Source organism: Eucalyptus grandis, chromosome 7, assembly GCF_016545825.1.
Source record: "Eucalyptus grandis isolate ANBG69807.140 chromosome 7, ASM1654582v1, whole genome shotgun sequence".
NCBI lineage: Eukaryota > Viridiplantae > Streptophyta > Magnoliopsida > Myrtales > Myrtaceae > Eucalyptus > Eucalyptus grandis.
Window position 1 is genome coordinate 11,915,908 of NC_052618.1, and position 14,225 is coordinate 11,930,132.

A 14,225-nucleotide genomic window follows, 5' to 3' on the forward strand; every position below is an offset into this window, starting at 1 on the left:
GATTTAGTCATATTTTGCAAAGTGAAAATCTGTTTTATGTGATAATGCAAGATATTTTTAAGTATTCAAGAATTTTATTCTCTGTTTTTATCGTACTATGACTAAGTGAGAATTTATTTTTTCAAAATATCATTGTGCATAATATTCTTTCTTTGAATACTTTGTCATGATGAATTAAGAAAGAATATTTGATTTCATATTTTGCTCAAACGTCATGGAAGGATCCAAATTGATGGATATCAAAAAGGAAAAAGAGTTGATTGCAAGAAATTCAACAAGGGAAGAATGATTGCAAATCTACGCAGATTTTGGTGCAGTAAGAAAAGAATCTTAGGGGAAGATTGGAAATCCCTTATGTGTCGTATGAAAGGGAGAAAGAAAGCGAATCCAAGAGAAAGGAAAGAATTGTGATCATCTCAAAAAGGCAATAAATTGAGAGGGAGCTTTGATCATTTATGGAAAAATCATTTTTGATTAATCGTGATCTTGTTATGAAATGAAGGAAAAGGTAAATGCGTCATAATTTAAGTTCTACAAAATCCGGTTAGTGCATCTCTTATTACATTTTGTCATTGACAAATCTCTTATTGATATTATCATTTTATTATGACAAAAATGATAAGTGAATTTTATAATGCATCCGTGATTTTTATTGAATATCTGCTGATATATATGATCGAAGTGAGCTATATTGCATATCTTTAATATTTGACTTACTTTGTAAAAACTGAAATTTTTCTAGAAATTGTGTTTCATGCAAAATATATTACCGCTTTATATTCTCTACGTGATACATTTTTATTGTTATCACTTTTTGATTAAGACAAAAAGGGGGAGAGAATATAAATATGCATATGTGTTGATTGATTTTGATTGATTGATATTATTTATTGCATAATGTTGAGCTGCGATTATTTTTCTATATATTATTATGCTCAATCCATTTGCTATCTTTTGATTTGAATTACATTGCTCTGATTTATTAATATTTTAGAAAGTATGATTACACATCTGCATATTCAGAGATTGTTTTGTCATCATCAAAAAGGGGGAGATTATTAGGGAAATCCCTTATGATGTTTTGAAGATGACAAAATAAATCAAATGCTACTAATGTGTTTAATGGTAAAGTAATAGATCATACAAATGATAGAGCATGTAAATGATATTGTCAAAGTCTAAAGACGGCAAGAAGACTGAACGTAACACACGTCCAAAGTATATTTTGAAAATTTCTAGACTTCTGTATCAAAGTCTGACTTTAGTGTCAAAGTCTGTTCTACATCAGAAATCTGCTCACTCTGACAAATTTTAGATTGAACGTGAATGAAGAACCAGAAGATAGACTATATGCTGAAGCTGAACCAGAAGACATACTTTATGCTAAAACTGAACTTATTCAGATTGTGTTCAGACCTTAAACCTAAATCTGTTCAGAAGTAGAATTTGTTCAAACTCAAATTGTAAAGTCTATCGCACTCAGACTCAAATTATAAAGTCTACTGCTCTTAGACTTTACATCCATATTCGACAGAACGTAACTCAAACCCCAAAGATATAACGGCTAGTGATCTAGTTTGGATTCCACATCAAGATTGATTTGATTGACTCAATCTAATTGATTGACAATTAAATCTTGAAGACAAGAACTTTCTATACGAAGAAGCTTTATTTATGGAAACAAAGATTCTGTTTGTGTGGGTGATCAAAATCAACTTGGGATTCTACTTTTGTCACTCAATGGCTACCAAATCTTCTAGATACAAAGCTATCCAATGGGTAAATTGGAAGACGATCCTCGAGATGCTATCCAACAGCTAGTTTGGAAGTGGAGGAGTATTTAAGAAGATCAATGACCAATGAGCAAGTAAAAGACGAAGTGTAGAATTTATAATTCCAAAGTTTGAGCGAATTTGATCATACACTTGTCTCTTGTGAGCTTAAATATTTGTGATCGTGAAAGAAATACCAAAAGAGTGACTTAGTGAGATAGTGTGATCTTCTACTAAGTGTTTGCACTCAAAGTTGTAATCTCTTATTGTTTGACGTGCGGACCCCTCAAGTACCTTAACTTTGCCCAAAGGGACACTTAAGTGCCATAACTTACGAAAGATACACTTAAGTGCCAAAATCGGAGTAAAAGGGATCACTTAAGTGCCAATCCGGCCAAAATCCGGCCAAAACGCCAACGTGGCGTTTTTCCGGCGAAGCGCGCCAAAACGGCGCCGTTTTGCACGTTGACATGGCCAAAACGGTGTCGTTTCGGTTGACGTGGAACAAAATAAATTAATTAATTAATTAAATTAAATTAAAAATTAAATTTAGTTAAAATATTTTAAAAATTAATATTTAAAAATTTAAAAAACTTTAAAAAACTTTAAAAAAATTTTAAAAAAATTAAAAAAAAAAAAAAAAAAAAAAAAAAAAAAAAGGAACAGGGGGAGGCGGGTGAGGATCGCCCTCGCCCGCCGCCGCCACCGCCGGGAAGAGCCGGCGACGGCGGGGGAGGGTCGGCCGGGGTCCCCGGGCCGCGAGCCCTCGCCGCTAGATCTGGGGGCACGTGGCCCTCGCCCGCCGGCCAAGGCCGCCGCCCACCGGGCGACCCCGGCGGGCGGTGGCCCTTGGCCGGCCGGGCAAGGGCCGCCGACCCTTGCCGGATCTGGGCGAGGGCTGCGACCCTCGCCGCCGGTCGACCGGGGTCGCCGCCCCGGCCAAGGCCCGGCGACCCCGGCCGACCCTCCCCCGCCGTCGCCGGCCCTTCCGGCGGGCGGCGGGCGGCGGCGGGCGAGGGCCGGCCGATCCCTCGGCCACCTCCCCCATTCCCTTTTTTTTTTTTAAAAATTTTTTAAAATATGTTAAAGGTTTTTAAAGTTTTTTAAATTATTATTTTTTAAAATATTTTAAATAAATTTAATTTTAAAATTATTAATTTTAAATATTTTAACTAAATTTAATTTTAAAATTAATTTAATTAATTTTTTAATTTTCTTTTGACCACGTCAGCCCAAAAACAACGACGTTTTGGCCACGTCGGGCGTGCAAAACGGCGTCGTTTTGGACGCGCTTCGCCGAAAAACGCCACGTTGGCGGTTTGGCCGGATTTTGGCGGAGTGGCACTCAAGTGATCCGTTTTTTTTCGAATTTGGCACTTAAGTGTACCTTCGTAAGTTATGGCACTTAAGTGTCCCTTTGCCCAAAGTTATGGCACTTGAAGCGTTCTTTTGCCCTTATTGTTTGCATAGTGGAATCCAGCCAAGAAGGCTGTTAGCATGGGAGAGTGGACGTAAGCTTGGATTAAGTCGAACCACTATAAACTGTGTATTCTTATTCTCTTCCCTAAACAGCTTTATTTTATTCGTAATTCTATTTAAATGCTAAAGTCTGATTTCACTTGAAGTTTGCTGCTCTTCAAACTCAGTTTCAAAAGTCTGTTGTTATTCAGAATCAAGTTAAAAGTAAAGGTTTTCACTGCATTTTGCATAATCTGTTTTTACACCTATTTACCCCCCTCTAAGTGTTCAAACTAGCACTTTCAAAGTGTCTCGATTACACCTTGTCAAAAGAAGAAAAAAACATAAGAAAGATCGTTTACTTGACTTGACTTGAGCCATTGCACCCTTTCAATTAAACATCATATGCCAACTATAACTTGTTTAATTTTTTGACTAGCAATATACCTTTTGGATTAAATATATATGCCTATTTTTTTTTTTTAATTCCAACAATTTATTATACAACAATATGAATAGATTAAAATGTTAAAGGTCATGATATAATAGCGTGGGCTTCGTCACTTTCAATTAATAATTCATCTATAAATACTCAAGAAGTAAAATTCAATATGCATATCAATATAACAAGTTAAATGCCGGTACCACATTAATCTCAAAGGTAACATTTCGAAATAATTTCTTTTTTACCATAACAGAGATTTACTCTCTTTTATGTATAACCACCATTTTAAATTTAAATAATAATTCCAAAAAGTATAATTTATAGAAAAGATATATACTATAATTAACAAATGAAAGTAAAGTTGATTGCAAATTGTGAAATAGACCTACTAACATTTATGCTTAATTGTGTTTTGCTTCTGAGGAAAGTAAAAATTTTATGCGAGCAGAAAAGACTATAGTCGTCGCCCCTATTAATTTAGAGATAGGAAAGACACAATTGACAATGAAAGAAAAAGGAGGTCCCCATAGTGTCCGCTTTCAATGACAGACTTGATCATTAAAGGCTAACCTTGCATGTCAAGGCCCCCCTTTGAACCGACTTTTCTCATGTGAACTGACTAAAGAAGGAGAAGAATCAGGGTCGTTGACTTGACTTGAACTTTCCCACTTCTTCAATTATATATCATCTGCCAGCTGCAACATTTTACTTTTCTAACTAGTGTTATACCTTGGATATTAAATACATACCTTTCCTTATAATTCCAATAATATGAATATTAATGCGAACTATATCAAAATATTAAAGATCATTACTTTGTTGTTATTAATTACTAATCCATCTATAAATTATTCAAGATGCCAAAAGCAATTTACATATCGGTATAAGAAGTTAAAGGTCGGTACAACATGGACAGAAAAAGGTAATATTTTGAAATGATCATGGCTCTCCCTTTGAATCGGCTTATTTTGGTTGATACGCACGGTTCTTTTCGCTTGGGCAGCTGTGCGTGCATCGACTTGCATTTCTGCATATTAATGATCATCGCCGTGCACTTTCAGCTGGCCATCTGTGATTGCTCTTGTATTTTCCTTTTAATTCTATTAGAAGTTGTGCTTGCTCCAATCTGAGGTTGGCTATGGGTTTGCGACTCCTAGGCTGCGTTTGGTAGTCCGGATTTGAGTCCGGATAGGATAATTTGTTATCATATCTGATGTTTGGGAATGTCCACCGGATCGGACAAACCTGGATATATCCGGATAAAACGCCGGATAAAAAATCCGGGGGAGGGGGTGGGATAAGCTTAGATTGGATAAGATTTTTTTTAAGGAAAAAAGAGAAGATATCACTTGCCGTTTTCAATGGTGGCCACTACCGTTTTCAAATGTGTTAATTATTTCTCTCATTCCCAAGATGTTTAATGTTCATTTTTGGTTTGTCTAGTTCTAATTGGTCTTAGGTGATTGCTTTAAAAATAAATAAATAATTCCTTTTAGTTCCATCGCACCAAAAAGATTTGACAACCCTAGAATTAGTTTTTTCAATTTTTGTGTTCGGTCTTTATGACTAATTAGAGGATAATTTGAAGTTAATTAAAGGAAGTAAATTCAATTACAATTGAATGGCCCTATACGTAGAGAGAATTTGGTTAGTGTGGGAGGCAAAGTTGGCTTGTCGTGCACTTTGATGCGATGCGCAGAAGTCGCTTTCTTACATGTGAACAACGTCGACTCTAGTCTTTCCTTACATGTGAATGATGTCGCGTTATGAGGAAAGTAAAAATTTTATGCGAGCAGAAAAGACTAGAGTCGTCGCCCCTACAAATTTATAGATTGGAAAGACACAATTGACAACGAAAGAAAAAGGAGGCCCCCATAGTGTTGTCCGCTTTCATTGACAGACTTGATCATTAATGGCTAACCTTGCATGTCAAGGCCCCTCTTTGAAGTGACTTTTCTCATGTGAACTGATTAAAGAAGGAGAAGAATCAGGGTCGTTGACTTGACTTGAACTTTCCCACTTCTTCAATTATATATCATCTGCCAACTGCAACATTTTACTTTTCTAACTAGTGTTATACCTTGGATATTAAATACATACCTTTCCTTATAATTCCAATAATTTGAATATTAATGCGAACTATATAAAAATATTAAAGATCATTATTTTGTTGTTGTTAATTACTAATCCATCTATAAATTATTCAAGATGCCAAAAGCAATTTACATATTGGTATAAGAAGTTAAAGGTCGGTACAACATGGACAGCAAAAGGTAATATTTTGAAATGATCATGGCTCTCCCTTTGAATCGGCTTATTTTGGTTGATACGAACGGTTCTTTTCGCTTGGGCAGCTGTGCGTGCATCGACTTGCATTTCTGCATATTAAAGATCATCGCCGTGCACTTTCAGCTGGCCATCTGTGATTGCTCTTGTATTTTCCTTTAGTTCTATTAGAAGTTGTGCTTGCTCCAATCTGAGATTGGCTCTGGGTTTGCGACTCCTAGGGTTTACTGTTGGCATAAGCCAAAACTGGACCGGATCACATTGGACATTCTTTTTCTCTGTAGTGATTTGATTTAGTTCATTGTGCTTTCTCAACAATGGCTCTGTAAATGAATATTTTCTTATCCTGCTTTGATTGTCGAGAATTTGGGAGATCAAATATGCAACTCGATCCATGTGCTCAGAAGGAATTTCACCAAACTATTGGGAAATTTTGAAGTAGAGCTTGATAGTACATTCTATCAATTTTCTGTTATCCTATGCGACTTTCTCTACTGTTGCTTCTTCAGTCTTAGAGGTAGTCACTTACATAACTTGATCCTCACATGTTAGGGATCTTAAATAGATTCTTTGTGATATCAAAATCATTTCATAATTTTGTAAAAGTGAAAACAGGAACCAAAATAGGAAACCCAGGGATCACGATGAAATAGTGCAACTGTCTGAATTATCAAATTGCAAAGGATGTAATTGAGAACACTGTGACCTAATCACCAAATGTGTTAATTATTTATCTCATTCCCAAGATGTTTAATGTTCATTTTTGGTTTGTCTAGTTCTAATTGGTCTTAGGTGATTGCTTTAAAAATAAATAAAAAATTCCTTTTAGTTCCATCGCACCAAAAAGATTTGACAACCCTAGAATTATTTTTTTCATTTTTTGTGTGCGGTCTTTATGACTAATTAGAGGATAATTTGAAGTTAATTAAAGGAAGTAAATTCAATTACAATTGAATGGTCCTATACGTGGAGAGAATTTGGTTAGTGTGGGAGGCAAAGTTGGCTTGTCCTACACTTTGATGCGATGCGCAAAAGTCGCTTTCTTACATGTGAATAACGTCGACTCTAGTCTTTTCTTACATGTGATCGATGTCGCTTTCCGAGGAAAGTAAAAATTTTATGTGAGTAGAAAAGTCTAGAGTCGTCGCCCCAACTAATTTAGAGATTGGAAAGACACAATTGACAATGAAGAAAAAGGAGGTCCCCATAGTGTTGCCCGCTTTCATTGACAGACTTGATCATTAATAGCTAACCTTGCATGTCGAGGCCCCTCTTTGAACTGACTTTTCTCATGTGAACTAACTAAAGAAGGAGAAGAATAAGGGTCGTTGACTTGACTTGAACTTTCCCACTTCTTCAATTATATATCATCTGCCAGCTGCAACATTTTACTTTTCTAACTAGTGTTATACCTTGGATATTAAATACATACCTTTCCTTATAATTCCAATAATATGAATATTAATGCGAACTATATCAAAATATTAAAGATCTTTACTTTGTTGTTATTAATTACTAATCCATCTATAAATTATTCAAGATGCCAAAAGCAATTTACATATCGGTATAAGAAGTTAAAGGTCGGTACAACATGGACAGAAAAAGGTAATATTTTGAAATGATCATGGCTCTCCCTTTGAATCGGCTTATTTTGGTTGATACGCACGGTTCTTTTCGCTTGGGCAGCTGTGCGTGCATCGACTTGCATTTCTGCATATTAATGATCATCGCCGTGCACTTTCAGCTGGCCATCTGTGATTGCTCTTGTATTTTCCTTTAATTCTATTAGAAGTTGTGCTTGCTCCAATCCGAGATTGGCTCTGGGTTTGCGACTCCTAGGGTTTACTGTTGGCATAAGCCAAAACTGGACATGATCGCAGTGGGCATTCATTTTCTCTGTAGTGATTTGATTTAGTTCATTGTGCTTTCTCAACAATGGCTCTGTAAATGAATATTTTCTTATCCTGCTATGATTGTCGAGAATTTGGCACATCAAATATGCAACTCGATCCATGTGCTCAGAAGGAATTTCACCAAACTATTGGGAAATTTTGAAGTAGAGCTTGATAGTACATTCTATCAATTTTCTGTTATCCTATGAGACTTTCTCTACTGTTGCTTCTTCAGTCTTAGAGGTAGTCACTTACATAACTTGATCCTCACATGTTAAGGATCTTAAATAGATTCTTCGTGATGTCAAAATCATTTCATAATTTTGTAAAAGTGAAAACGGGAGCCAAAATAGGAAACCTAGGGATCATGATGAAATAGTGCAACTGTCTAAATTATCAAAGTGCGAAGGATGTAATTGAGAACACTGTGACCTAATCACCAAATATGTTAATTATTTCTCTCATTCCCAAGATATTTAATGTTCATTTTTGGTTTGTCTAGTTATAATTGGTCTTAGGTGATTGCTTTAAAAAAAAAAAAAAAAATTCCTTTTAGTTCCATCGCACCAAAAAGATTTGACAACCCTAGAATTATTTTTTTTCATTTTTTGTGTGCGGTCTTTATGACTAATTAGAGGATAATTTGAAGTTAATTAAAGGAAGTAAATTCAATTACAATGGAATGTTCCTATACGTGGAGAGAATTTTGTTAGTGTGGGAGGCAAAGTTGGCTTGTCCTGCACTTTGATGCGATGAGCAAAAGTCGTTTTCTTACATGTGAACAACGTCGAATTCCCACCTTCTTTCTATGGTCTTTTTCTGTACTTTTGCTTTTGAAAAGTATAATACTTAATTAGAACCTCTTTACCCATCAGGTTCGGGCATGTAACCAATCAAATCAAGTAAGGACACGTGGTGTGTGTCCAATAATTAATTAAAATTCGGTATTGTGACTTTATCGAATTGGGTCTTTGCTTATGATTCCTTAATTAACTAAAATCAAGTTAGGACACGTGATGTGTGTCTACTAATTAACAAAAGATTGGATGGATAAAAAAAATGTTGATGTTCCCACGACTTTTTCCGTGGGAACTGTCTCAATTAGGCGTTGTCAAAAGGAGGAGGAGGAGGACAAGAAAGATGGTTTGCTTGACTTGAACCATCACGCTTTTTCAATTACATGTCATATGCCAAATTACAACTTGTTTACTTTTAGACTAGATATTTACCCTTGGGATTATATACATACCTTCTTTTTTTTTTATAATTCCAATAATTTTTAAATAACAATATGACTATATTAAAATGTTAAATAGCGTGGGCTTTGTTACTATCAATTTGTAATAAATTCTTCTTCATCATAGTAGACATTTCGCTCTCTTCTATGTATAAGCACTATTTTCAATTTAAAATATTAACAAACAATATTCCAAAATGTATCATTTATATAAAAAAAATAAAAGATATGTATTATAATTGACAAATGAAGTTAAAGTTAATTTTAAATTGTAAAAGAGACCTACTTACGTGGACAGTTAATACTGTTCCGCTTTTGAATACTGGAAAGTCAAAATTTTATATGTATAGAAATCCATACTAGCCGGTCCAGAAATTCAGAGATTGTACAAGACACCATTGACAATGGAAAAAAATTAGGCCCCCATGGTGTTTTGGGCTTTCATTGACCGACCTTATCGCCAATTGTTAACTTGCATGTCACGGCCTGTCATGACTATTCTTGCATTTAATGATATCATCATGTCTTAGTATGGTCAAACATATTGCTTGCTAGTATATATTCATGAATTGTTTCGAAACAACGTCAAGAGAGAACCAAAAAGACTCGAGCTAAGAGCGTTTTGCTACAAATCCTCATGGACCTTGCCTATAGATATCAGCTTTTGCCCATGTCATTCTCATGCCTAACTACAATCCTTCTTCTATTAGGGAGTGTCCTAGCTGTAGTAAAAGATGGCCAGGACGAGATTGATCGATTGGCTTTATTAGAATTCAAGGCTCGAATAGTCGATCCTAATGGGGTTTTGAGCTCGTGGAATGATTCTAGCCACTTTTGCAATTGGTACGGTGTCACTTGCGGTCGCAAACACCGAAGAGTCACCATACTAGACCTTGGCTACAAGAACTTATCCGGGGTTGTGCCGCCCCATATTGGTAATCTGAGCTTTCTGAGGAGAGTTAATCTGGAGAACAACAGTTTTCATGCCAAAATTCCCCCGCATTTTGGCCGCTTGCTTCGGTTGCAGGAGTTGTTCCTTAATAACAACTTGTTCAGCGGTGAAATCCCTTGGAATCTCTCCTATTGCTCTAATTTGCTCACTCTTGACTTAGGCTTCAACATGCTCAAAGGAAATTTGCCGACAGAACTGGGCTCATTGTCCAAGCTCCGAGCACTTATACTTCAATTCAACAGCTTGATGGGAAACATCCCACCATCTATTGGAAACTTATCATCTCTTCAAAAGTTCATAATAATGCAGAATAATTTTAGTGGTACGATCCCAGAGACTCTTGGCCAGTTGAGAAATCTAAAGATTCTCTATCTTTTCATGAATAAATTTGTTGATACAATTCCTATCTCAATCTTCAATATATCTACTCTGACACTCTTTGATGTAGCTTACAACCAATTGGAGGGGGGTTTACCTAGCGACTTAGGCTTCGCTCTTCCAAATATCGAGAGAATCGGTATGGAGTACAACCACCTCACTGGACCCATTCCCGAGTCAATATCCAACGCCTCTAACCTCGAGGTAATCCAATTCAACCAGAACAATTTTAATGGGAAAGTTCCTTCTTTTTCAAAGATAAGAGGACTCCATTGGATTAATATTAACCTCAACAACTTAGGAGGTGAGCAATCTACTGATTTGGACTTCCTCTGTTCTTTAACCAATTCCACAAAATTGGAACATTTGAGTATCGATGAAAATGCTTTTCGAGGACTAATACCCGACTGTATCAGTAACCTCTCGACCACCCTTTCCACATTTGACTTAGGAAACAACTATATTTCTGGAACCTTACCTTCTGGAATCGGAAATCTCATTAATTTGGAGAGATTGCAAATGCAGAACAATTGGATCTCGGGAAACATTCCTTCCGAGATCGGAAATCTGAACAAACTGAAGCTTTTGGATCTTGGCCACAATGAACTCTCAGGGCAAATACCGGAATCTTTTGTGAATTTAAGGATGTTAATTGAATTGTACTTGGACGTCAATAATTTATGGGGCTCGATACCATCGTCTCTGAAAAATTGCCAAAATCTACTTCTCCTGAACCTTTCGACCAACAACCTCAACGGTTACATGCCCCCGGAGATTATGGGCCTCTCATCTTTGTCGATTTCCCTCGACTTGTCTCGAAATAATCTTACCGGCTCCCTTTCAGAAGAAGTTGGAAAATTGCAAAATCTTGGCGAACTACATCTTGATGGGAATAGATTATCTCAACAGATTCCAAGCAGTATAGGCAGTTGTATAAGCATGGAACGCCTATATGTACAGGATAACTTCTTTGAAGGGCCCCTACCATCGACTATGAGTTCCATGAGAGGCCTTCAGGTTTTGAATGTTTCCAACAACCAATTATCCGGCCAAATCCCAAAATTTCTAGAGTCGCTAAATCTGACGAATTTGAGCCTATCTTACAACGATTTCAAGGGTGCATTGCCTACAAAAGGAGTTTTCAAAAGTACCATTTCAACTTCGGTCGTTGGAAACAAGAAGCTTTGCGGGGGTCTCCCAGATTTTCAACTACCGAAATGCTACTACAAAGAGTCAAAACGGACGAGAATAAGCGGAATTGCAAAAACTCTTATATCTATAGTCTCTGCTCTTGTTGGAGTAGCCTGCATATTGTCTTTGTTATACTTCTTCCGATTTGGACACAATAAGAACGCGTCAGCTTCAAGCTCTTCTGAAGATGGGTTTTTGCATGTTTCTTATCATAGTCTACTAAAAGCAACAGGTGGATTCTCCTCCACCAATCTGCTTGGCGTGGGAAATTTTGGGTCCGTGTACAGAGGACTTCTTGATCAAACTCAGTCAGTTGTGGCCATTAAGATTCTCGACCGTACATGTGATGGAGTTTCCAAGAGCTTCATAGCCGAGTGCGAGGTCATGAGAAGAATCCGACATCGTAATCTTGTGAAGGTGCTCACCGCATGTTCTGGGTTTGATTTTAATGGAAATGATTTCAAGGCACTGGTCTACGAATTCATGTCAAATGGAAGCTTGGATGAATGGTTGCACCCAACTGCATCACAATATACGGAGAGAAGCAAGTTGACTCTACTTGAGAGAGTGAACATTTCCATTGATGTTGCTTGTGCACTAGATTATCTCCATCATCACTGTGAAATGCCAATAGTTCATTGTGATCTAAAGCCAAGCAATATCCTTCTTGATGATGAAAAGACTGGACATTTGGGCGATTTCGGGCTTGCCAGGTTCCTTCCAGAAGCAATGCATAAGTTACTGGCCAATCAATCAAGCTCTGTCAAAGTCAAAGGATCTTTCGGCTACATAGCTCCAGGTAATGACGCACAAGTTAGGTTTTTAAGTTTATCTCTTTATAAGAACACGTGAAAAAAAGGCACACAAAACATCATCGACATGATATTTCAACATCAAATATTCACCTTGCATCACTATGCTTTGTTTATTGTTGTAGAGTACGGCATGGGAAGCGCAGTATCCACACGAGGAGATGTGTATAGTTTCGGGGTCCTCATTTTGGAGATGTTCACGGGCAAGAGGCCAACCGATGACATATTTGAAAATGGGTTGGACCTTCATCACTTTGCAAATGCAACTTTGACAGATCGAGTGGAGAAGGCAATTGATCCCGTTCTACTTCAAGAAATTGAGGAATTGAATAAGAGACAAAGAGTCACTCCAGAGGGCAAGAACAAAAGCTGGAGCAATAGTCAGGACTGTTTGGCTTCAATTATCAAAATAGGAGTTGCTTGCTCTTCTGAGTCTCCAAGGGAACGAATGGACATCGGCGATGCATTGACTAAACTCCAAGGAATCAAGAAGAAACTTCTTAATTTCATTGTCATTGCCTAGTTGATGTCAAATCTAAACTTCATATCGAGTCATGTGGTCTTTGTGGTCATTGCTTTGTCTGGAATTGGATATGTTGTTTTGTCATTCACGAACAATTTGAATCTAGCTATGACTTAGCAATTGGAGGAAGTTCAAAATAGTTTATGTTGTCTTAAGCAAAAGAGCACTATCTTTGAGCTGTATGAAAAATTATTGTACTTTATTTTGTTTTAGCCCAAAAGAAAGAAATTATAACCTAATTGAGAGTGGCACCAAGAAAATGTAATAAATATAAAATCACCAAAGGATAGTTCCTAATGTAAGTATTTCTAGACATCGGGTAATATGGACTTTTGTCTTGCTCTCTTGCAAACTTGGCCAGTTTGTTTTACCTTTTAAAGTAGCTTAAACGAAAAAACAAAAAATTACTAAATGGCTATCCTCTAAAAGTTAAATGGTGTTTCAATTTCATACAAGCTTATGAAAAGGAATATGTGATTACATGTGTCAATATTTATTCATCTTATATCTATAGATGAAGCCAGTGCTGAGAGAATATGAGCTTCTGTGATCGCCAAGTGGCAAATTTTACCTCTATTATTGCAATGTGCACTTCATATGGCATAATCGTGCCACATGGCCCTTATTCCTCCAATTAGCATTAGTTTTATGATTATCATCCTCAAGTATCTATCATTTATTGTATTTGAATTTAAACTCAAGAATGGATGAAAAGCAAGTGTATTATTCTTTAGTGTATTTGTCAATAAAAAAGAAAAGAAAAGAAAATCTTGAAATACATTTTGAGTATCCTTCCTAAAGTTTATCCTCTTTTGGCCTATGTGATTGATTTTATATTTGGAAAGAGAGCAAATAAAGATAAAGTCTCTTTAATTATGCAACCAATCTATTTAATTTTAAATTAATTCAAAAAAATAAATATATCATGTTAAATGGATAACTCTCTTAATCATTTTAAGTTTACGAATAAAATCATCAATTATCCATTTAACTCAAATTAAATTCAAATAATGTGATTGATAACTAATTTTTTGAATAAATTTTACTACATAAAATCATCAATTAATATACCTTTTAATTGTCCATTTAACTCAAAATTAAATTCAAATAATGTTGACTAATTTTATTGCTTGAATAAATTTTACTTAGTATGCACTAAATTTAAAATATTATTTCCCAAAATCCACTTAATTTGACAATGGTTTTAACTACATGAATAAAATCATCAATTAGCCATTTAACTCAAAATTAAATTCAAATAATGTGATTGATAACTAAT

General features: G+C 36.1%; 1 protein-coding gene across 1 annotated transcript; it reads left to right on the forward strand.

Annotated features, from left to right (window-relative positions):
* Window positions 1-9,727: 9,727 nt before the first annotated feature.
* On the forward strand, window positions 9,728-13,117 carry LOC104428327 (putative receptor-like protein kinase At3g47110). Its single transcript, XM_039317445.1, has 2 exons — window positions 9,728-12,410; window positions 12,549-13,117. Exons 1-2 carry the CDS (start codon window positions 9,728-9,730, stop codon window positions 12,944-12,946), a joined length of 3,081 nt encoding a protein of 1,026 aa, XP_039173379.1. The 3' UTR covers window positions 12,947-13,117.
* The last annotated feature ends 1,108 nt before the right edge of the window (window positions 13,118-14,225 follow it).